At 38.3% G+C, this 22,880-nt stretch overlaps 1 protein-coding gene across 2 annotated transcripts in view; it reads right to left on the bottom strand.

Annotated features, from left to right (window-relative positions):
* Window positions 1–8,307: 8,307 nt before the first annotated feature.
* The window catches only part of PLS1 (plastin 1), a 58,469-nt gene continuing 43,896 nt past the window's right edge, over window positions 8,308–22,880 (bottom strand). For both annotated transcript variants that reach the window (XM_070753358.1, XM_070753359.1), the window contains 6 exons: window positions 19,318–19,396; window positions 17,907–18,021; window positions 15,921–16,054; window positions 14,461–14,584; window positions 10,409–10,533; window positions 8,308–8,864 (listed from right to left, as the gene is read on the bottom strand). In XM_070753358.1, the coding sequence (XP_070609459.1) occupies window positions 8,729–8,864; window positions 10,409–10,533; window positions 14,461–14,584; window positions 15,921–16,054; window positions 17,907–18,021; window positions 19,318–19,396 (713 nt within the window). In that variant the 3' untranslated portion in view covers window positions 8,308–8,728. The remainder of the gene's footprint in view (window positions 8,865–10,408; window positions 10,534–14,460; window positions 14,585–15,920; window positions 16,055–17,906; window positions 18,022–19,317; window positions 19,397–22,880) is intronic.

Below are 22,880 nucleotides of genomic sequence, written 5' to 3'. Positions count from 1 at the left end.
TGGCTCCCCCCCCCCTCTCTCGTTCTCTTCTGATGCCTTCCGCCGCCGAAGACCGTTAACGGTCACCCGTTCCGTTGGAGACGTAAGCGGGCGATATCTATTGCCGCTATTTGTCGGGGAGGCAAAGAGGGAGAGCAGCAAGGAAGCGCGTCAGTCGTTTGCGGTCCGTTTAATCAAATTGTGAGGGGAGGAAATATAACCTTGAACCTAAAAGCAGGTCATCCCCAAACCCCCAACACTTTACCCTTAGATTATCTACGGTTGACCTATCCAGATTCCTAAGAGGTCAGTAAGGGGCGAGTACAAGTGCACTAGAGTGCCTTCCTTCCCCTGTCCTATTGCTCTCCTATATCTCCTATACCTTTCTTCTATTCCTATATCTCTTCTTCTATTCTTTCATTGATATGTTCTATTACTATACCTTTTCTGTTATTTCTTAGATATATTTTACTACGAGTATCTCCTCTATAGCCTTCATCATGTATTTTACTATGTGTATATAGATATATACCCACTAAAACCCTCATTGTGTATTGGACTAAATAAATAAATAAATAAAATAAATAAATTTGCTTAGAATTTCCCCCTAAGAGGACCGGCGCCCATAACTCAAGTTGGTCATTAACCAGTTCTCTATTTCAATGTTTCCCAACCTTTTTTGAGCCGCGGCACATTATTCACATTTACAAAATCCTGGGGAATATTGAAGGGGGGGGGGGGGATTTGGACAAAAAAAATCTCTCTCTTCCTTTCGCTCTATTTCTCTCTCTCTCCCTCTTTCTCTCTCTCCCTTCCTTCCTCTTTCTTTCCCGCTCTCTCTCCATCTCTCTTTGTTTCTCCCTTCCTTCCTCTTTTTGCCCTCCTTCTCTCTCCCTCCTTCCCTCCATGTCTTTCCCTCACCCTCCTTCCCCCTCTTTCTCTCTCTCTTGCTTTCTCTCTCTCTCTTGCTGTCTTTCTTTCTCTCTCCCCCTCTCTCTCCCTCTCTTTCTTGCTATCTGTCTCTTTCTCTCTTTTGCTTTCTCTTTCTCTCTCCCCCTCTCTTGCTATCTCTTTCTCTCTCCCCCCTCTCTCCCTCTCTTGCTATCTCTTTCTCTCCCCCTCCCTCTCTTTCTCTCTCTCCCTCTCTCCCTCTCTTGCTATCTCTTTCTCTCCCCGTCTCTCTTTCTCTCCCTCTCTTGCTATCTCTTTCTCTCCCCCCTCTCTCCCTCCCTCTTTCTCTCTCTCCCTCTCTTGCTATCTCTTTCTCCCCCCCTCTTCCTCTCGCTTTCTCTCTCTCCCTCTCTCTCCCTCTCTTGCTATCTCTTTCCTCCCCTCTCCCTCTCTCTTTCTCTCTCCCTCTCTTGCTATCTCTTTCTCTCCCCCCTCTTCCTCTCGCTTTCTCTCTCTCCCTCTCTTGCTATCTTTCTCTCATCCCCTCTCTCCCTCCCTCCCTCTTTCTCTCCCCCTCTCTCCTCTCTCTCTCTCCCCCTCTCTTGCTGTTTCTCTCCCCCCCTCTCTTTGTCTCTCTCCCCCTCTTGCTGTTTCTCTCCCCCCTCTCTCTTTCTCTCTCTCCCTCTCTTGCTATCTCTTTCTCTCCCCCCTCTCTCCCTCTCGCTTTCTCTCCCTCCCTCTCTTGCTATCTTTCTCTCCCCTCTCTCTTTCTCTCTCTCCCTCTCTTGCTATCTCTTTCTCTCCCCCCTCTCTCCCTCTCGCTTTCTCTCCCTCTCTTGCTATCTCTTTCTCTCCCCTCTCTCCCTCTCTCTTTCTCTCTCCCTCTCTTGCTATCTCTTTCTCTCTTTCTCTCCCCCTCTCTCCCTCTCTTTTTCTCTCTCTCCCTCTCTTGCTATCTCTTTCTCTCTTTCTCTCCCCCTCTCTCCATCTTTTTCTCTCTCCCTCTTCCTATCTTTCTCTCTCTTTCTCTCCCCCTCTCTCCCTCTCTTGCTATCTCTTTCTCTTTCTCTCCCCCTCTCCCTCTCTCTTTCTCTCTCTCCCTCTCTTGCTATCTTTCTCTCTTTCTCTCCCCCCCTCCCTCTCTCTCCCTCTCTTGCTATCTGTTTCTCTCCCCCCTCTCTCCCTCTCTCTTTCTCTCGCTCTCTCTCTTGCTATCTCTTTCTCTCTCTTTTTCTCCCCCCTCTCTCTCCCTCTCTCTCTCTCAGCAGCGGCATTGGGCAGTAGCCATGAGGTGGCGGAATGGTGGTCAGCTGTGAGGCGGAGCGGAGCTCCAGAACGGAGGCACCGACGGCGGCGGCTAGATGTGCTGCTAGACGCCGTACATGCTGGCGTTGCGCTGGGCATGGATGTGGGGCTGGAGCCTCCGTCCCGGCCCAGCCAGCAGGCAAGTGCCAGCCACGCAATTCCAGCATGTCCAGCCGCCGCCGTCGGTGCCTCCGTTCCGGAGCTCCGCCTCACAGCTGACCACCCTGACGCCGCCCCACGGCTACTGCCCACTGCTGCTGCTGGCGCCATCACCCTCCTGCTGCACGCTGCACTCCCGCGGACGCCGCCCTCCCACCAGGCTCCAAAGCTTACCTGCTGCCGCCGCCAGGGAAGCTCCAGCTGGGCGGGGCGCTGCAGCTGCCGGAAAAACTTGGAAGGCGCAAAGAAGGAAGCTCAGCTTCCGGTCTCACAACTTTTTGCTCTTTGCAAAAAGTTGCGAGACCAGAAGCTGAGCTTCTTTCTTCGCGGCACACCTGACCATGACTCGCGGCACACCAGTGTGCCATGGCACACTGGTTGGGAAACACTGCTCTATTCGACCTTCAACCGTTTCTTAATTCCTACACCGTATATGATTTTCAGCAGAGCATTAATGCGAGATTGAATATAGTGGGATTTATTTTTTCCGTCTATCTGATGCACCACAAAAATATGTCAAAGAAAAATTATACATTTACTCATTTATTTATTTATTTTTATTGGATTTGTATGCCGTCCGAGGACATTAAAAAACAATCTTTAAAATTCTAATTAAAAAGAAGGAAAGCATTAATATCATTCATTCAACAATCAAACTAAAGCATTCATTGGTCAGGGGGGGAAGATCTAAGGAACCCCAGGCCTGGCGGCAAAGATGAGTTTTTTAAACTCTTCCAGAAGGCGAGGAGGGGCAGTGCGAATCTCCCGGGGAGTTGATTCCAGAGGGGCGGGGCCCCCCACAGAGAAGGCTCTTCTCCTGGATCCTGCCAGCCGACATTGTTTGATTGACGGGACTCTAAGGAGACCAGCTCTGTGGGACCTCACCGGTTGCTTGGATTTGTGCGGCAGAAGGCGGTCTCGGAGATAGTCTGGTCCTATGCCATGTAAGGCTTTATAGGTCATAACCAACACTTTACATATAAAAATCGGTAAAAAGTTCTAACCAAGCTGTGCTGAAAAATCTGGAAAAGGACACACATTTGGTAAACAGATCAGAAGAGGCCAATCTACATTCCCATGCCAAAGAAAAGGAGACTTAACAATATATAAACTCATTCAATATCTTTGATTTCTAATAAAGATCATCCAATGCTGATTAAAGTCTTGTATGATAAGAGATGCCAGATGCTCAAGCTGGCTTTAGAAAAGTATGAAGAATGTGAGACATTATTGCTGGTGCACACCAGATAATTGAGAAAACCAAGCCAAGCCAAACCCCAAAAATATGTGGTTAATTTATTGAAAGGCCTTCAACTGTAATCATGTAAAGTTTAAAAAATGAGTAATTCTATAACATTTTTCAGGGAAATCTATTCAGATCAGAAAACCACAATATGGACAGAATATGGCAAAACAGATTGCCTCCAGCTTGGCCAAGGCATGACTATATTCTCCCCTTATTTATTCAATTTATATGCTGAATAGACATTAAAAGAAAGTTGGATAGATAAGCATTGTTGTAAAACTGGAGGAAGAAACATTCCTGATCTGCACTATGGGGATGATAGATGACAATGAAAAGATCTGCAAGCTCTAATAATGAAATTCAAGGAGTGCAGGTGAGAGCTCTATTGCTTTCTTTTCTAAGCAAAGTGTGGCAAGAACAAGAGAGAATGGTTTGGGAAGAAACAAAAGCCAACCAGCATCTTGAGGGTAAGTGCTACACACCCTGTTAAAATGCCAGAGATGTAAAAAATCTTACATCTCAAAAAAAAATTGAGATGTAAAAAATCTAACCACTGGTAACACAGTAATTAGAATGCAGTATTGCAGGCAGGAGTTCAATCCTGACCAATTCAAGGTTTACTCATTCTGAGTACTATTCTGAGATCGGTAAAATGAAAAGCCAGATTGTTGGGGGAAATATGCTGACTCTAAACTGGCCAGAGAATGTTGTAAAGCACTATGGGGCTGTAGATAAGTCTAAGTGATATAGCTATTGATAAAAATCAGACCAAGATAAATCATTTCAGATTTCTCCCCCATCTTTAACATGTAAGCTGTAAATTGAAAAACAAACTGAAATCTTTTAAGGGGAAGAAATAACAATAAAATTGTACAATAACATGGATTCCTAAGTGTGCACACCTTGAACTAATGCTTTGTTGTTTTTTCCTTCTTTCTTTTTTCCTTCTCTCTCATTTCCATCACTCCCAAAAGACCAAGATAATTGGTCTTTTCCACAAAGTCATCCAGAATGCCAGTCTGGGCTTCAATTCCTTCACTAATTGGTTTGATGATTGGTTAGAATAAACAGAAAATTTCTGCCTAAAAACTCTTGCTTTTCAGTGGCATTTCCCTACCTTGCTGCTTGTTTCTTTACTTTATAACCACTGTTTCTGCTCCTTCTGCAACACGATTTTTATTTATTTATTTATTTATTTTGTCCAATACACAATGAGAGTTTTAGTGGGGGTATATGTATGTATGTATGTATGTATGTATGTATGTATGTATGTATGTATGTATCAAATGTTTTTAGCTGAAATTTTAAAATTAAGGGATGGTAGTCCCCCTTAATTTTAAAATTTCAGCTAAAAACATTTGATACATACAGAATATAGTTGTCGGCTATGAATAAATTAACTGCCTTGAAATGGTCCAGGGTTGGGCCTAGAGGCAAAAAGGAGCTGTGACGTTCCTTCAATATACCAGGGTGATCCGACATAAAAAACATATATATACACACATAGTAAAATACGTGATGAAGGTTATAGAGGAGATAGTAAAATATATCTATGAAAGAATAGAAAAGAAGATATAGTAATAGAACATATCAATGAAAGAATAGAATAAAAGATATAGGAATAGAAGAAAGGTATAGGAGATATAGGAGAGCAATAGGACAGGGGACGGAAGGCACGCTAGTGCACTTGTACTTGCCCCTTACTGACCTCTTAGGAATCTGGATAGGTCAACCATAGATAATCTAAGAGTAAAGTGTTGGGGATTTGAGGATGACACTATGGAGTCCGGTAATGAGTTCCACGCTTCGACAACTCAGTTACTGAAGTCATATTTTTTACAGTCAAGTTTGGAGCGGTTAATATTAAGTTTAAATCTGTTGTGTGCTCTTGTGTTGTTGTGGTTGAAGCTGAAGTAGTTGCCGACAGGCAGGACATTTCAGCATATGATCTTGTGGGCAATACTTAGATCTTGTTTAAGGCGTCTTAGTTGTGCAAGATTGGCCATTCACAAAGAAATAGTGGAAGAAATCAGGAAATGGGGCAATTGTATTAGAAAAAAATTAAATAATAGTTAAAAATCATCAAACTCTCAACCTTTTTCTTTGCACCCATTTCTATCCACCCCATCTCTCTGTTGCAAATTCTTTCCCCATTTCTCTCTCCTGTCATTGCCCCACCTCAATTTTATACATAAACCAGATCAGCCCAGTATCATACACAACTCAAAAATGGCTATCTTTCTGCTACCAATATAGCATTTTAATCATATCATCTAGGAAGCCACAGATACTCAATCTCAATCAAATGTGAAGCTTGTCTCAATATTCCATCATATTAACAATCATGCTTAGCAGCTTTGCTTTATAAGAGAAAAATACATTTTTATTTGTTTAAACATCTCATTTGCTCAAAATGACTCATCTCATTTATATTTTTGCTCTTCAATCCCCAAATGTATAAGCATCTGTCTTTCTAATGTCCAGGGTCTCCATTTCTTGCAAAGCAGACACCAGTGATCATTGAAAATTTTTTATCGATTTCTCTCCCACTCTGTGCTCCCTTTTTTGGTGAAAATTCCAAAACTACATTTAAGATGATTAAATTCTTTGGAAAAATATAATTCTGGGAGTTGAAGTCCACATATCTTCAAGTTCCCAAAGCTGAGAAATACAGGTGAATGGACCTAGAGAAGGGCCCCATTAGGAACATGTAGGAGAGGATGTTCTTCCTGATCACCAGGTCCTAGATGACTGAGAACTTTCTAAAACCAGAACTTTAAATTAGGTCCAGATATTTGTTTGTATTGGCCAGTGTGATGATAAGTGTATTCCTCTGAGTTTAAAACAGCGGTGAAATCTACTTACTTTCTATACCAATTCAGAAGTGTGCGCTTTTTAAACCCTCTGCACATGCGCAGAAGCCTTTGCGCATGCACAGAATGTTAAAAATAAAATGGCGACGTTCGGGCAGGTGGGCAGAACTTTGTGCTGCTGCCGCTACCAATTGTCTGAATCACCGGCTGCAGCAGCTATCAGTACACCTGGACCAGGTTGAACTGGTAGCATTTCACACTTGGTTTAGAACAACTTGCAGATGCTGATGATGGTTTTCCCTCTGTGAATTAGGCTGACAACTTTCGCGGCAATATATGTGAGCTTATATATCTTTAGATTTTATAATAGCTATTGGCCAATAATAGGCATATAAATCCTTCAAACATCTTCCTCTAGTATCAAAGATAACTACCCTTGAAGAATCCTAATAAAGAAAACTGATTGTAGGGGCCTCCTTCTGCTTAATACAGGTAGTCCTCAACTTATGACCAGATGATTAACGTTTGAAATTATAAGAGAACAATACTTTAGAGTTCATTAAACAGTTCTAGCCATTGTAAGATGTTTGGGCACCGTACCCATGGTCACACTGTATTTTGGGTTCTTGTCAATTGACTTGCATTTATAACTTGTTCAAAAATAGACTTATTTCTTTTATTGATTTTTAATTTAGTATTCTATTAAAAATGTGTGCTTGTATTCACTCAAACATACACACTGCAAGTGATACAATAGACATACCATTTATTTCTTGCTATCATTAACATGTATTTGCTATCATTAACATGTAACTTACTAACATGTTTTAATTATTTTGATTCTAAAAGTTTGATTTTTATAATATTTTTGTTTTTTTAATAAAATGTACATTGTAATACAGAAGAAGCACAAGTAATAAATTTTAGTTATCAGTATAATGAATTTTTTTAAAAAAATTCCCAATACTTAATTAGTTGATTAACAGTACAATCCTGCATCTAATGTATAATAGAGGCATATAAGCACAGCTATGAGAATGCACCAAAATTCTTTTGCTATATCAAAATATCTTCACTTTGTCACATCCCTGACTGCTTCATAAAGATAACTAACATACTGTCTGTCATACTCTCTATAGATTCTTTTTTTCTGAGAAATTGAAATATAAAACAGTGTATAATTTAATTAACAAAAGTTACTACACTGGACCCATTATAAATGTCTTCTTGCATGACCTTGTTAACGGAATTTGATCCACACCCAGGTGACCAGCGAATAACACCAAGATTAATGGTAGACCAACAATCAAGAAGTCAACTCAGACAGGTAAGGTAATAGTAAACAACAGCCCAATCAAGGAATCATTGATAATCTTCTCACCAACAAGGCAAGATGCTGGTGTATAAAATGAGAGCAATGCTACCTTTCTACCAGTGATTAATATTCTTTACTACTGATTCTGTGGGCATGGCTTGACGGGTGTGGTAGGGGAAAGATACTGCAAAATCCCCATTCCCTCCCCACTCTTGGGGGAAGACTATGCAAAATCTCCATTATCTCCCACTGCAGAAGAAGGATAGAAACATAGAAGACTGATGGCAGAAAAAGACCTCCTGGTCCATCTTGACTGCCCTTATACTATTTCCTGTATTTTATCTTAGTGTGGATATATATTTATCACAGGCATGTTTAAATTCAGTGACTGTTATTATTTCTCTGTTGATAAGGATATCCAGGAACTACTAAGGAGAAAACACACTTCCCCTGACATTGGCAGGATATATAAACGGTATATATAAACAGTGAATAAAGTCTATACTTAATAGTGCTAATGATGTTACCTAGTCAGGTAATGAAATGTCTACAAAGAACCAAAGAAAAGAGCACCAATGACTCTACAATTCAACCCTGAGTTTCATATATTCTCTTTTATTGAAAACATTGTCTTCTTATTTTATAACCATAGCAAGAGAAATTTGCTAGCAACAATTGAAATGTATCTCATCAATCAATTTTTTTTACTTCACAGTATTTCCTAAAATAGCACTTTATAATCTTGGTAATCTTTGTGCTGAGAAAAAAATCATATACAGCTTTAAAAAGATGTTGAACATAATAATGTTAATTACAATTATTGCATCATGGTAGCAGAGTTAGCTCGCATACTGATGTAATACACATTTCAAGTGATAACTAAAAAAGAAATCATTTTAAATAATCTATATTTACTTCCCACATTTATATATATATATAAACTATCTGCTTTATATTAGTCTGTAAACAATGAGGCATTCAATGCGTTTATCATGGCAGAAAAAGAAAAGAAACTGTTCTTTATTTTGTTTTGTTTAATCCTCTTGCCATTAAACATGCAAACACTGTCATGACCATTTTTGGCTTCACTTCTACCAAGTCATCTGGTAAGGCATATATACAAGCCCCAATTTTTCGAGCAATAGAAATAGCATACCTTGGAAAGAAAAAGGGGAAAAATATTCATTTAGCATTATTTGCATTGGAAGTATACCCAATGATGATTCCTTAGTAACTTTTGTCTTTGCTAATTGAACAATTATTCTTCACTCTTTTCTCCAGTCATAATCTCTTGCAATCTACAAACTATATCCCATTCCAGATGGTTCCCTGTCTCTCAGGACTAACTTTTCAAAAGAGCTACGAACAATATAGCTGTATTTTTAAAAAAGATGTATTTGTAACAAAATTTGACTGCAGTGCATTCTTTCCACCAAACTACAAATAATTTACAGTCATAAATATGCATTAATGTTTTAAACTATTTTTGTCTGTTTTCTTTTCAACAGTTATGCAATATCTAAAGCATAATGTAAAATATCAAATATAAATTTCCCAAAACATAGCACAGTTTAAAATGCAAAAGAGAAATAAAATGCTGTAAAAGTATGTATTCCTGTAGTTTACTAGAAAGTCAATACAGTATTTTGTATTGAATTCCACCTGGTCCTTTTTGTCTGTCTTGGATGTAACAGAGATTTTAACTGTTTTAATAAAATTTAATTAACATACTAACTATAAGTAATAAACCTAGGCCACCTCAATTTTTATATTTTAAATTTTGTGTTTATATTTTAATATCATATAGTATGCTTTAGTTTAATTGTGATGCTTCTAACACAAATAAACAAACTCAATTAGCATTGTATTGTAGATTATGGGTGTAGACATTTCAAAATGATTTTTAAAATGTGTTTCAGTCCTCTTGTGAAGACTCCTAAAGCATGCATATTTATTTTTTCAGGCTTCCACATAAATCTGCAAAAACATGTTATCGCTTTAGTGGACTGAGATCAGTGTAGAACATCTTCAGTGTAACTCATTGTAATTACATTCATACTAAAATGTGATTAATTCTAAATCTACCCATTAAATACTATTTGATTTATGGCAAAATCTAATGTCATGCTGCATGTAGTCCATTGATGGGGTTCTATTCTTTGCAGAAGTAAAGAATATTGCATCATTGTGTTTAATGCAAATCTTTTTCCAAAGAGGGTTATTCAGTGAAGAAGTAGGATGATATATGTTTCCCAGCTTTAATATACTTTGTTAGATGCATGAAATATCCCCAACCTTAGCTTTAATTTTTTTGCGGAGCCTCTCAACAAAACACCTGGCTGTTTTTTGACTGGGACATATTGTGTTGTTGTCATGTGTTTAATTATTTTATTATTAATATATTTTGTTAATATGTTTTAACATATATTAATATGTTGTAAACAGCCTAGATCCTTTTAGACTGGACAAGCATAATAAATTTAATTACTATCACTACTGTAACATCAATAATCATAACAGTTGAAAGATTTAGAATGATTTGTATATTTCTCCCATTTGAAACTTAACAAAGGCAGCTTTAGCCCAAACTAAAACACTATTCTTTAAAATGTCATACTTCTATAAACTATGGCACTTTAAAGGATTGTTTGTTGTTTTCATTCCACAGGATAGTCTTCTGAAATATGCGCAAGGACTTACTTAGCATTATTTAGCTTGTCTGCTGGTGTTAGATCTTCTCTCTTGACCATTTCTGAGCGGACTGCTTTTGGTGCAATAGCATCTATTAAATCTAATATTGGCAAACTAGTGCTTATAGATTGGTCCTGAAATAAAATACATTAAAGTATTATTAGTTATAAATAATCAATTATTTTCAGTCATCATAGCTTGTGATCTTTAATTTGGTTTGCCATATCCTTTTCCCTTTTATCAAGTTATTGTCCATGATACATCAAACAAAAGCTCCTGACATGTTTCATTGGACCTCAGAGATTTTGTTTCCTGAACAAAAGTGTACCTTATAGATTTTTGGCTCCTAATTAACTTACCATGTACCGTTTTATAGAAATCTTTTTTTTACACAATGAAAACGTACACCCTTCAGTTCCTGTTGGCTATGCTGCATACATGAAACCAGCGATGGGTTGTTCCCTGTTCAGACTGGCTCTGCCCACCCACCCAGGATGCTTTTGCACATACACAGAAGCATCGCACCAGCATACACGCAAACTGGTAGTAAAGGGTTTTAGAACCCCCTACTGCATGAAACATATAAAAATATGAAAGTGTTAAATCCAGTATTCCACAATATCTGTGCAGATCTAAAAGTAGTGGCTCTGATGCTCAGAATGCAATTTGGTTAAACCAAGAATATTCATGGTATAGGACCGTGATGGTGAACCCATAAATGGCACAAAGAGCAATGTCGCCTGACATGCGTGGCATTAGCCATTCCTGTTCCAGGTTTCCAGCACACACATGAGCATCGGCCAGCTAGACTTCTAGTTACTGGCATGCATGCGTGATGATCAGCTGGCCTTTGTGCATGTGACAGTGCCAGAAACTGGAAGATCAGCCAGCCAACTGATCTTCGTGCATGCACACGCGCCAGTAATCAGAAGACTGGCTGGCACACACATGTGCAATGGAAACCGGAAGTTCGTTCATTCATTCATTCATTCATTCATTTGATTTTTATGCCACCCTTCTCCTTAGACTCAGGGCGGCTTACAACATGTTAGCAATTGCACTTTTTAACAGAGCTAGGCTATTGCCCCCACAATCCGGGTCCTCATTTTACCCAGCTCGGAAGGATGGAAGGCTGAGTCAACCTTCAGCTGGTGATGAGATTTGAACCGCTGACCTTCAGATCTACAGTCAGCTTCAGTGGCCTGCAGTACAGCACTCTACCTGCTGCGCCATCCCGTTGTTGTTGTTATTGTTATTACTGTTGTTGTTTGTTGTTGTTGTTATTATTATTATTTAGATTTGTATGCTGCCGCTCTCCGAAGACCCGGAGTTCTCCGAAGACCCGAAGTTGCTCAGAGAAGGGCGGCATACAAATCAAATCAAATCAAATCAAACCAATGAATGAATGAATGAATAAATAAATAAATTTCCAAGCGTGCGTGCCAAATGGGCAGCTCCTCTTAGTGCGCATGCACACCAGCCATGCCATCGACACCCACATGCAGCCCCAGGATATCCATCCCCTTGCCAGCCAGGAGCACTGCTGTCAGTTGCTCCCCTGCACCTGCCTATCTGCCACATTGCCGTCAGGAAAGGCCCCGAAGCTGTGCTGCCCAGGATCCATATTGGAGGCCATTTGTGCTGGCAAAGCCTCCTACTCCTCCTGACAGCCTCGCTGTCAAACATTGGGGTTTACCTTACCAGGGCGGAGAAATGTCCTGGTGGTGGTGGGAATGTCCATGTCGCCAGCAACTGCAGCCACATTCCATAGAAGCTCCATTGGAATGCCAATCAATTGTGTGCATGATGGCAGCCAGCAGAAGAAAACGGGATGCCCGACACTCAATTGTGCACATGGGATGTTGTGCAGCCCCACAGAGCAGGTCGGACAATTTCCAGCATGGCCTGTGCCAGCGGGGCGCAGAGCTTGCCTACATAACCAGGCTGGGAGGCTTCTCCAGAGCATATCTGCAATTGTTGGCACCACAGACATTCCACCAGCAGGACCTTTCTCCCAGCCCTGATAAAGCAAACCCTGAGGTTTAACAGCGAGGCTGGCAGGAGGTGGTAGAGGTGCAAAAAGGCAGCGGCACCGGCAAAGAGGCAGTGCCACTTTGCCAGCACAAATGGCCTCCAACGTGTATCCTGGGAAGTGCAGCTTTAGGGTTTTTCCTGATGGTGGCGGCAAGGCAGGCAGAGGAGGAACTGGTTGGAAGTAGCCAGCTGCTGTGTTTTGGGTTCCAGGTTGCAGGCGGCTTTCCAGGTGAAAAACGGCATGGAGGGGCATGGTGCATGCACAGGAACCCGAGGCACATGTGGGTGTGTGTGGGGTCACGTGTGCATGCACAGGGACAGGAGCATTGCATTATGAGTGTCTGCATGCGTGCACATTTTTGGCACACAACAAAAGGGTTAGCCATCACTGGTATAGGATTTCATGTTAGAACAGGGGGTTGGATTAGAAGACCTCCAAGATCCCTTCCAACTTTAGAATAACATGTTCTATGCTCTAAGTACTGCTGTTACATATGCAAATAGGACAACCTTGCAAAATATTAGTATTAGTATTAGTATTAGTGTAGTACTCTTCTTCTTTCTCGAATCTCTTTATAATTTTGTCTGTTTTCTTTTCAACAGTTATGCAATATCTAAAGCAGTGTTTCCCAACCAGTGTACAAAGTTGAATGTGCTGACAACAAAATGAAATTGATTTTCAATCAGTGTTTACTTGGAGTTATATTTTGTTGTTTAAGTGTTCCCTTTATCTTTTTGACCAGTATATCTTGTTCCTGGGATTCTGAGATGTACTTCTTCTGTCTTAAAATAGCAGGTGGTACTGCTATACTCAGCATCCTTTTAACAGCTCAAGCGGATGAACATTCTTATCCATGACATCAAGTTATCAGCAGGAGGTGCCCTAGAATGATGTAATTAGCTTTAAGAGTTTCACCATGCTTTTCTTACCCAGGAGATTAAAGCTATGGTTTCAAGATTGGCTCATCTTTTTTAAGTTCCACCCTGAACACTGAATATTATCTGAAAGCAGTGTTTTATTATTCCCTTTGAGCTACTAAGTTGATGTTTCTTAATTCACTGATTGGATATATAATTTTAGTCCTAATTGTAGATCACGTTGGCCTGTTGTAACTCTTGCTATTCCTATTTTTCTTAAATGTATCTCTTATACATAAGAGCTGACAAAACAAAAGCATAAAACATAAAAGTGTACCATCACCAGACAAAAAAATAAAGATTCCCTTCACCAGGGAAGATTCAATTTTGTATCCTTCATTTGCTTCATCTCTGGGTTACATTGTTCATTCATTATAAAGTCATTGAATTTTATTTCTTACATTTGCATCGCTTGCTGATATTGTTAATATATAATTTTTAACCTTCTCCCACCGCCTCATTGTTCCCCCTTTCTGAAAAACATTTTGGCTAATTTGTCATAAAACTATTGTTACAGTATTTCTGGTGTTGCCATGAGTATATTCTTTAAAATACTGTGTGGATGGAAGTAAAAATTGAACTGAAGTAACAGACGTGAAAAGAATATTGTTGACAATATAGAAAATTCAAGGATCTGTAAAATATTTAGTTGGTAAACAAAGATTTGTGGATATTTTTACAAAGTTGTTGATATAGATTGGGTGTTCTCAAAAAATTATGATTAAAATGCTTTTCTCTGAAGAACACTTTTGTGTACTTTTAATACTTTTATGATGCATAAGCTGCCTTATACTGTATTTGAGTATTTGCAAATTGCAAACAACAAATGCAACCTAGGTACAAATTTTCACTCTTTGATAGAAGGTTCTTCCTGTTTTTAATCATCAAGTATAATCCTAATTCTTTCCACAAAGTATTTTTCATTCTAGTTCTACAGAAAAATAGAAATAATTATGTTCCGTGACAATTGTTATCCAAAATCTGTTTTTACATATTTAAAATCTAATATTTTAAGCATTTTTATAAAGTGTTGAATTTGATATAAATTCATTCCCACCGAAATGTCCTCTATTGTATAATATTCTTTTTATTTGATAGTCTTTTATTACCTTGAAGCTAGATATTGATGTTGTCTTCTTTGCATTTGCAAGAGTTTGATTCACCCATTTAATGATAGTTTCATCATTTATTTTCTCCCCTTCTCCAAGGTCTGATAGTACATTCAAAGTATATCTGCAACAGACAGTAACTGGTAAGAAACACTAAAGTTGTCCTGAATTTTCCAGTATTGTTTTACATGTTCAACAGTACAGGAATTTAGAATTTTTTTAACCAAGAGAGTGGGCCTATTTTGATAATTAAAATATTTTGTTGGGGAATTGAGTGGAAGGGTTACAGGATCCTTAGTAGCAGACAGGGAACAAAATTATGAGGAACCGTGGAGTGAGAAAATAGGGAAAACATCATTTAACTAGCGAGGTATTCCTTGATTTATGACCATTTATTTAATATTCATTCAAAGTTACAATCATGCTAAAAAGTGATTTACAACTGGTCCTTACACTTACAACTGTTGCAGCATCCCCTGGTCTTGTGGGAGATGCTAACGTGCAGAAGCAAACTCAAAATTGCGTGGAATGATGAAGGATTCCTGTTCTGATTGGCAGAAGGAAGTATAGAGAAAGATGGAAATCAAAGTCTTGTAGTGTAAGTGGGCCTGGAAGTTCACTGTTGCCCTATGATGTACCATTTTGCCCAATTGAAGGTTACAAAAAATGCAACCAATATGAGATTTTTTAGCAGTATATGTGTGATGTATGGTATTCTAGGTTGCAACAGTTTTTACAGACATATATGTCCTTTATAACAGGGCAGACATGCACAGCAATGAAACACAGAATTACTGTACATTTTGAAAAAGGCGTATTATAAAAGATAAAAAAATATAGAGTTGTTTTCTGGATTTTAAACTGCTGGTTGAATATGTTAAGAACTCTTACGGAAAAAGTTTGAACTATTTTTGTCTAATGGTTACTCTAAAAATCCCAATAATATTAAAACCAATCATTGCCATTCACAAAACAAATATACATTTCATTCGTCGGCCAGGGTGTTGGGGTCTAATTAGATGAGTCATAAGACTCTTGTGGAAGGCGAGAGGGTGCGGGCAGTGTGAATCTCTGAGGCGAGCTGATTCCAGAGGGCTGGAGCCCCTTCAGAGAAGGCTCTTCCCCTAGGCCTCGCCAAGCAACATAGTCTGGTTGACGGGACCTGAAGAAGGCCAACTTTGTGGGACCTGACCAGATAGTAACCAGGAAACTGCGAGTTCTAGTCCTGCTTTAGGCATGAAAGCCTTCTGAGGGAGTTTGGGCTAATCATGCTTTCTCAACCCAAACTACCTCATAAAAATGTTTTGTTATGTTTTTTGTGGGGAAAAATAAGCAGAGGAAGGAATATTAGGTATGTTCACTACTTTGAGTTACTTATAAATATAGTATAGGTCAGATACAAATATAACCTACTTAATTTTTAAAGCCATTGGATTTTGTGAGATGTAAGAAAGGCTCACCTTCTCATTAATTGCCAGACTAGTGCCAAGGTCAAAGTTGGGTTGCCTTCATTCAGATCTTTTCCACCAATTCCAACCAATGAAAATCTGGCATTTGTCTTTCCCAATTCTACTGCATAGTTACAATTTTCAATCTAAAATGATTTGATTATAGATATAAATCACAGTTATTATCAAAAAAATTAAAAAGCAGATATATAAGCGTATATAAAGACATTAGCATTTAGTTTGTAATTAATTCTTTAGATTAAGTTGTTATATTTTGTTTTGCAATTCTGCTTCACATTTGTTATGTCTCAAAAATCCAAATTAAAGTCAAGGCATGTTTCTTTTACGGAATGCATAAAAATTATTTCCTTCCCAAAGGTATTCTATTAAAAATAAATTTGGCATGTAATGTTATTAAGTAAGATGTTAAAAACTGGCGATGAATATGTATAATTGACAACTGCTCATTAACTTTCCTACAAAATTTTTATATGATTATGAAATAGTGGAAAAGTTGCCAGAGCTCTGGTTTGCATGTACCTATAAATAAATAAATAAATAAATAAATAAATAAATAAATAAATAAATAAATAAATAAATAAATAAATAAATAAATATATGATTCGACACAAAATGTAACCCTTCCCTGGTACAGAGCTGAAGGGATTGGATACTGTAGCCTAGAGGATAATTCTCTGCCTTACAAGGCAAAGGTTGCAGGTTCAAGTCCCAGTGGGTATGGCTAGCTGATGAGGCCAAAATAAGGCCGAAATAGATCTATCCTAGTCTCCCTTAATTTTCAAATTCAGCTTAAACATGTGACATATATATATATATATATATATATATGTAGATTGTTCTGAGTTCGGGTTTTGCCCTGTGTAATGTTTTGCATGTCTATGCGACGTTTCGGTAAAATCACATTTACCATCATCAGGCTGGAGTTCCAATCTCTGTGTTTTTGCAAAAACACAGAGATTGGAACTCCAGCCTGATGATGGTAAATGTGATTTTACCGAAACGTCGCATAGACATGCAAAACATTACACAGGGCAAAACCCGAACTCAGAACAATCTACATACATATACCCGTGAAAATTTACGAAAACAAATATATATATATATATATATATATATATATATATATATATATATATATATATATGTGTTTTCGTAGATTTTCACGGATACAGGTATGACGGTCTTGGTATATTCGGGTTTCTTCCTGTGTAGGATTTGGAAATTTCTGGCGATGTTTCCACGAGGTCTCACTCGTCATCTTCAGGCTGGTGTTTCTGTCCTGAGAACAAGGACAGAAACACCAGCCTGAAGATGACGAGTGAGACCTTGTCGAAATGTCACCAGAAATTTCCAAATCCTACACGGGAAGAAACCCGAATATATCAAGACCGTCATATATATATATATATATATACACACACACACATACACACACACACACGCATGCATGCATGCATGCATACATACATACATATATATTTGCACTGATATGCTACTACAGTAAAGAAAATTCTAGCACAGTATGTGGACAATATATAAAATACTTTGTTATTGATCAAAGAGTAACTTAAGTTTCTGCCCTTTTTAAATCTTATTTATGTCTATATATATTATATTCTGAGATCTCTTATCAGTCAGCCATCTGATGGTGTATCACTAAATATGTCTCTACTGTACACTGCTTTTGCTGATATCCATGTTATTAGTGGTGGTGATAGTCTATTGTTTGTATGTCAATGCTTCAACATTAGACAAATAGTACCATGGAAGTTACTTCAGTGTTTAGTTTCAAAATTCTGTTACAAATTTCTACTTGGCTTTGTTAATCACAAATAGAATCATAAAAAATTATCAGTGATATTAATTTACATATATACTACTATCTCTACCCTATTTGTTTGTAACTGACATAGATGAATAGAAATTAGTAGTGATTATGAAGGCAGCACAGTTCCTAACACAGAAATATTAACAAACCTTTTTCATATTACCCCCAAGTGCAGGATATGGTGGTTTGTTGACATGACTCCATTCTACAGCTACACGGATCATTTCATAGAGTTGAAAGATTACTAAACCATCACCAAGGTCACTGGCAAGATGAGGGGGGAAAAGGTTCTTCTAATTAACAGCAAAACAATTATTCTTTAAACATATTTTCACTGCTTCTACATTTTCTAAATTTCCCATTTAAATTCTTTATTAAAACCATTCACAACTCACAACAATTGTGTTAAAGTATTACTATGATTGGTTGAGATCAGCCGGATGGTTATACTAGATTTGGCATTTTTATCCACCTATCAAGTCCTTCCCAGGAACATGAGATAGGTAGATGCGGATGTTTGATGGTGTTAGCAGTATTATTGCATGATGTAAACTGTTCCAAGTATACCTATTACATTTAGGGGGAGGCCAATTGAATGCAATATAATCATAAACTGAAATTATTATTTCATTCAGAAAATTCTACTGTATTGAAACAATACTTATTCAAGAGGTGGATCAGAAAGAACATGCAATGTAAGCTCTCAAATTGCTCCAAGGATTGACAGCTGTCTATAAAAAAATCTACTTTGAACTGCAGGGGATGGGACTTTTTGCCTCCACCAATTGGATGAAGCTCTTTCTTCCGTAGCAGCTGATAGGCTGCTACATTATCTCCCTCGCCAAAAGGCCCCTAGCTATTCGCCCCAGCCCTTTCGTCACAAAAATCCACATTCAGCCATAGCCTTTTGGCCACATGGGACACTTCGCCACCATCCAATAAGAACGGTCCTAACAAAATGCTACTTTGGGAAGGAAAGAATGGGAGAGTTTGCTCTTTCATACACACACACACCAGTTCTAGTCTGACCCCCTTCTCATGCAGGAGACTGTTACAGAATCATACAGATGGAAGGGGTCTCAGAGATCATCTAGACTGACCCCCAGCTCAAGCAGGAGACTGATACAGAATGGTAGAGATGGAGGGGACCTCAGAGGCCTCAGCTGCTACGGAAGAAAGAGCTTCATCCAACTGGTGGAGGCAAAATGCTCCTAAACCCGAACTGCAGCCATCAGTTAAATTCTCCTTTTAGGGACATATTCAAATTATCATAAAATAACACTGCCCAAACTGGCAACAGTTTTGAGCCAGATAGAACAACCTTGCCCTTGGATGCAGGTAAAAAAGGAACATTAATTCAAATAAACTTAAATGATTCAGCAATAGGTATACTGGGGGGAAATGTGATTGAAGTTGGCACTATTGCATTACCACATATAATTTTATGTCAAACCTTGAAACAAAGGAACAATCTAAAACACTTAAGAGTATTAGTATACTTCAGCATATTTTAACTGAGCAAGGTTTGCTCGGTAAAAAGTACTTAAGTTTTTTTTTTACCTGTATAAGTGATTAATATAAGGAGCTACACCCAATGAATTCATCCAGTTTCTAAATGTTTTCTCTTCCTTACTTTCACCTACAATAGAAAGGTAATAATTTAATTATACTCTGATTTTTGGTCTGTTTTTAAATCTATTGAATCCCCAAAAGAATAATGGTATTACAAAGCAGGAAAGAGAGAATGTTATAATAAAGTGGAAATATATATAAATAGGTGAAAAATAAACAAATCCATTAAAAGGATATGCTAAATATTTAAAGCACAGCAATAACAAAAAATTTCAATCTGTAATTGAAATATGTTTTGAATACTTCAGAGTGGATTAACATGCTTCCAAGATATAGAAAGAAGGGGTGCTAAGGGGTATATTTGGCAAGTTCGCAGTAAAAATTAAAACCATGCAAAATAATGCAGAAAATAACATGCAAGATGAAAAAAATCAATTCTGACTGTAAGAGCTGTGAAAGTGAAAAATAGAGGTTATATTTAATATGCCACTCTAAAATCAATTTCTTAAATTTCTTTATTACTACCTACCATCATTATAATTCCTTTCATTTTTGTTCAGTGTTTAATAGGTACCTTCTTGAGAATAGTTATAAATAATAGATAATCAACACAAACTGGAACATGGTAATAATATGCCTTGTGGCATTTTTCTTCTTGAATTGCAATGCTGGGCAGCAGTAGCATACATAGAGATCAGAAACGGATATGATCAAACAATTATGCTGATTATTTTTCAGTTTCTCAAAATAGAAAAATGCTGAATGTTTAATTTTAGGAGTAACTTTTAACATTCATTTTGCAAGGAAAATAAACCCAGTGTTCCTTAAGCATGACTACTATTCAGGATACGATATATTTGTCCATTGGATTTTATATCCATGTAGCTCTCAGTATTGTTGATGAAAATACAATTCATTTTGTCTATCTTTTACTGTATTATTTCTAATCTAATTTGAATAGTTTCATAATAAAACTAAAATGGAATTACAGTCAGTCCTCAAACTATGACTTATATGGCCAGTCATGTTTCCAAGTTAAGACAGCACTGAACCAATGATCGTTCCAACCAGTCCTTGGAATTCCAACCATTCCACCAACCCCATTGTCACGTGATGTCAAGTTGGGTAATTGGCAACCAGTTCACATTTACAGCTGCTTGCCAAATATCCTACAATCATGTCATCACCATCTTTCCTGAAATATTTCCTGCTGGCTTCCCCATAAAGTCAAGTCACTGGGGCATATTGCCTACCTGTACCTCTCCCAGCCCACTGAGCTTGTACTGGGAGGCACCCTTGCAGATCTGAACAACACCTTTTTTGCACTCCCCTCTTATACCCTCCCAGGCTTCTTGCGCATGATGCCCTCACAATCTTGCTCCATCGGTCCTGGTAACCTGTGTTCTTCTCACCCTGCCACTCCCAGTTGATATTTGCTATTTGTTTCTTCCTAATGCTGAGAAGGTATGGCCATTCTTCTCAGCAGCAGCAGAAATAAGATGGTGAAGATCATCTGAGGATGGAAAGGTCAGTAGAATGCAGGGCAGCAGAGTTAGCAGAGTGCTGGTGGCCAAAAAGTATAGAGATGTGGGGAAAATAGGGAGCTGGGGGCAGTTCAAGTGGAAGCAGTCTTACCCATGCTTACTGATGCTCAGGGCTGGGAAGTATCACCCCAGCAATGGTTTGGATTGGGGTGGGTCCTTGCTTAAGGACTGGGTAGAATTTGTTTAATGATGGCAATGGTACTAAGAGGATTATTGCTAGACAATATAATCACGTGATATCACACTTCAAAATGTTGGTTATGACCTTTAAAGCCCTTCATGGCATCGGACCAGAATACATCCGGGTCCGCCTTCTGCCGCACGAATACCAGCGACCGGTTAGGTCCCACAGAGTCAGTCTTCTTCGGGTCTCGTCAACTAAACAATGCCATCTGGCTGGACCCAGGGGAAAAGCCTTCTCTGTGGCAGCCCCGACCCTCTGGAACCAGCTCCCCCCGGAGATCAGAATTGCCCCCACCCTCCTTGCCTTTCGTAAGCTCCTCAAAACCCACCTCTGTCGTCAGGCTTGGGAGAACTGAACTACCCTTTTCCCCCTAGGCCTATACAATTTATGCATGGTATGTTTGTGTGTATGTTTGGCTTTAATAAGGGATTTTTAATTATTTTAAACATTAGATTTTTTACATGCTGTTTATTATTGTTGTTAGCCGCCCCGAGTCTACGGATAGGGGTGGCATACAAATCTAAGAAATAAATAAAATAAATAAATAAATAAATTGCTTAGTGATAGAAATTATAATCCAAAATTCTGGTTTTTGAGAACTGCCTGTAAAACTAAGAACGGTACAAAGCGGGATTTATCCGATGGAATGGCACAAATTTCTTAATTTAAAAACTTAAATTTCTGCCAAGATAAGAACTGCAGATATGGGTATCAGCATAGCTGTGAGGGAAAGCCCTTGTGTTCTTCAAGAATTATCCAGCAACCATTTCAATAGGCTGTCCCAAGAGGAATACAGGGATCCCTCGTTTTTTGCGGGGGATGCGTTCCAAGACCACTCGTGAAAAATGAATTTTCATGAAGTAGAGGAAAGATTTTTTTAATGTATTTAAGGAGTATTTGGACCTTTAAAACCCACCCTTTGCATTAAACAGTCATTCTATAATGTTTCTCAGCTGGAACTACATGTGATATCCTACCAGTTTCTTTAAATTAATAGAGTGCAGTAGTACTGTAGAAGAATTTTATGAATTTTTAATGGATTTAAAAGTTTTAATGGATTTAATGGAGTTAGGCCCCCTTTGAAAACCCGTGAAGTGGAAAATCCGCAAAAGATGAGCCGTGAAGTAGCGAGGGATTACTGTATAGAATGCCATATTATTCTGTCCTATCTTTGAAATGTTTCCACTCCAGTTCATAATTATAACACTACTAGCAACTTATTATTTATTTATTTATTTTGTCCAATACACAATAAGGGTTTTAGTGGGTATACTGTATATCTATATACACATAGTAAAATACATGATGAAGGTTATAGAGGAGATATAGTAAAATATATCTAAGAAATAATAGAAAAGAAGATATAGTAATAGAACATATCAGTGAAAGAATAGAAGAAGAGATATAGGAATAGAAGAAAGGAATAGGAGATATAGGAGAGCAATAGGACAGGGAACGGAAGGCACTCTAGTGCACTTGTACTCGCCCCTTACTGACCTCTTACGGTAGGAATCTGGATAGGTCAACCGTAGATAAATTTTATTACTACTGCTTGTGATAATTACTACTGGTATATAACTTAAGAACTATGTTTACTTCTTTAATGTTTGTCTTGTTTTTTCTCCCTAATTTTCTTTTAAAAGCCTGAAGCAGGAAACTGTCTTGTTTTTATTCTATTGGAAGCTGTTGAAAGCCTTCTAGCTGATACATGCCTTGAACAAATAATTAAATTTAGGGAAGGGAAGTTTCACTTTTGACAACTGTATCTTTTCATTCACATTTATGAGGTTTCATATCATGACTCCCAAGAATTGAATTATGTA

This window comes from Erythrolamprus reginae, chromosome 5 (assembly GCF_031021105.1).
Source record: "Erythrolamprus reginae isolate rEryReg1 chromosome 5, rEryReg1.hap1, whole genome shotgun sequence".
NCBI lineage: Eukaryota > Metazoa > Chordata > Lepidosauria > Squamata > Dipsadidae > Erythrolamprus > Erythrolamprus reginae.
This window is presented reverse-complemented; position numbering and strand designations above follow the sequence as displayed.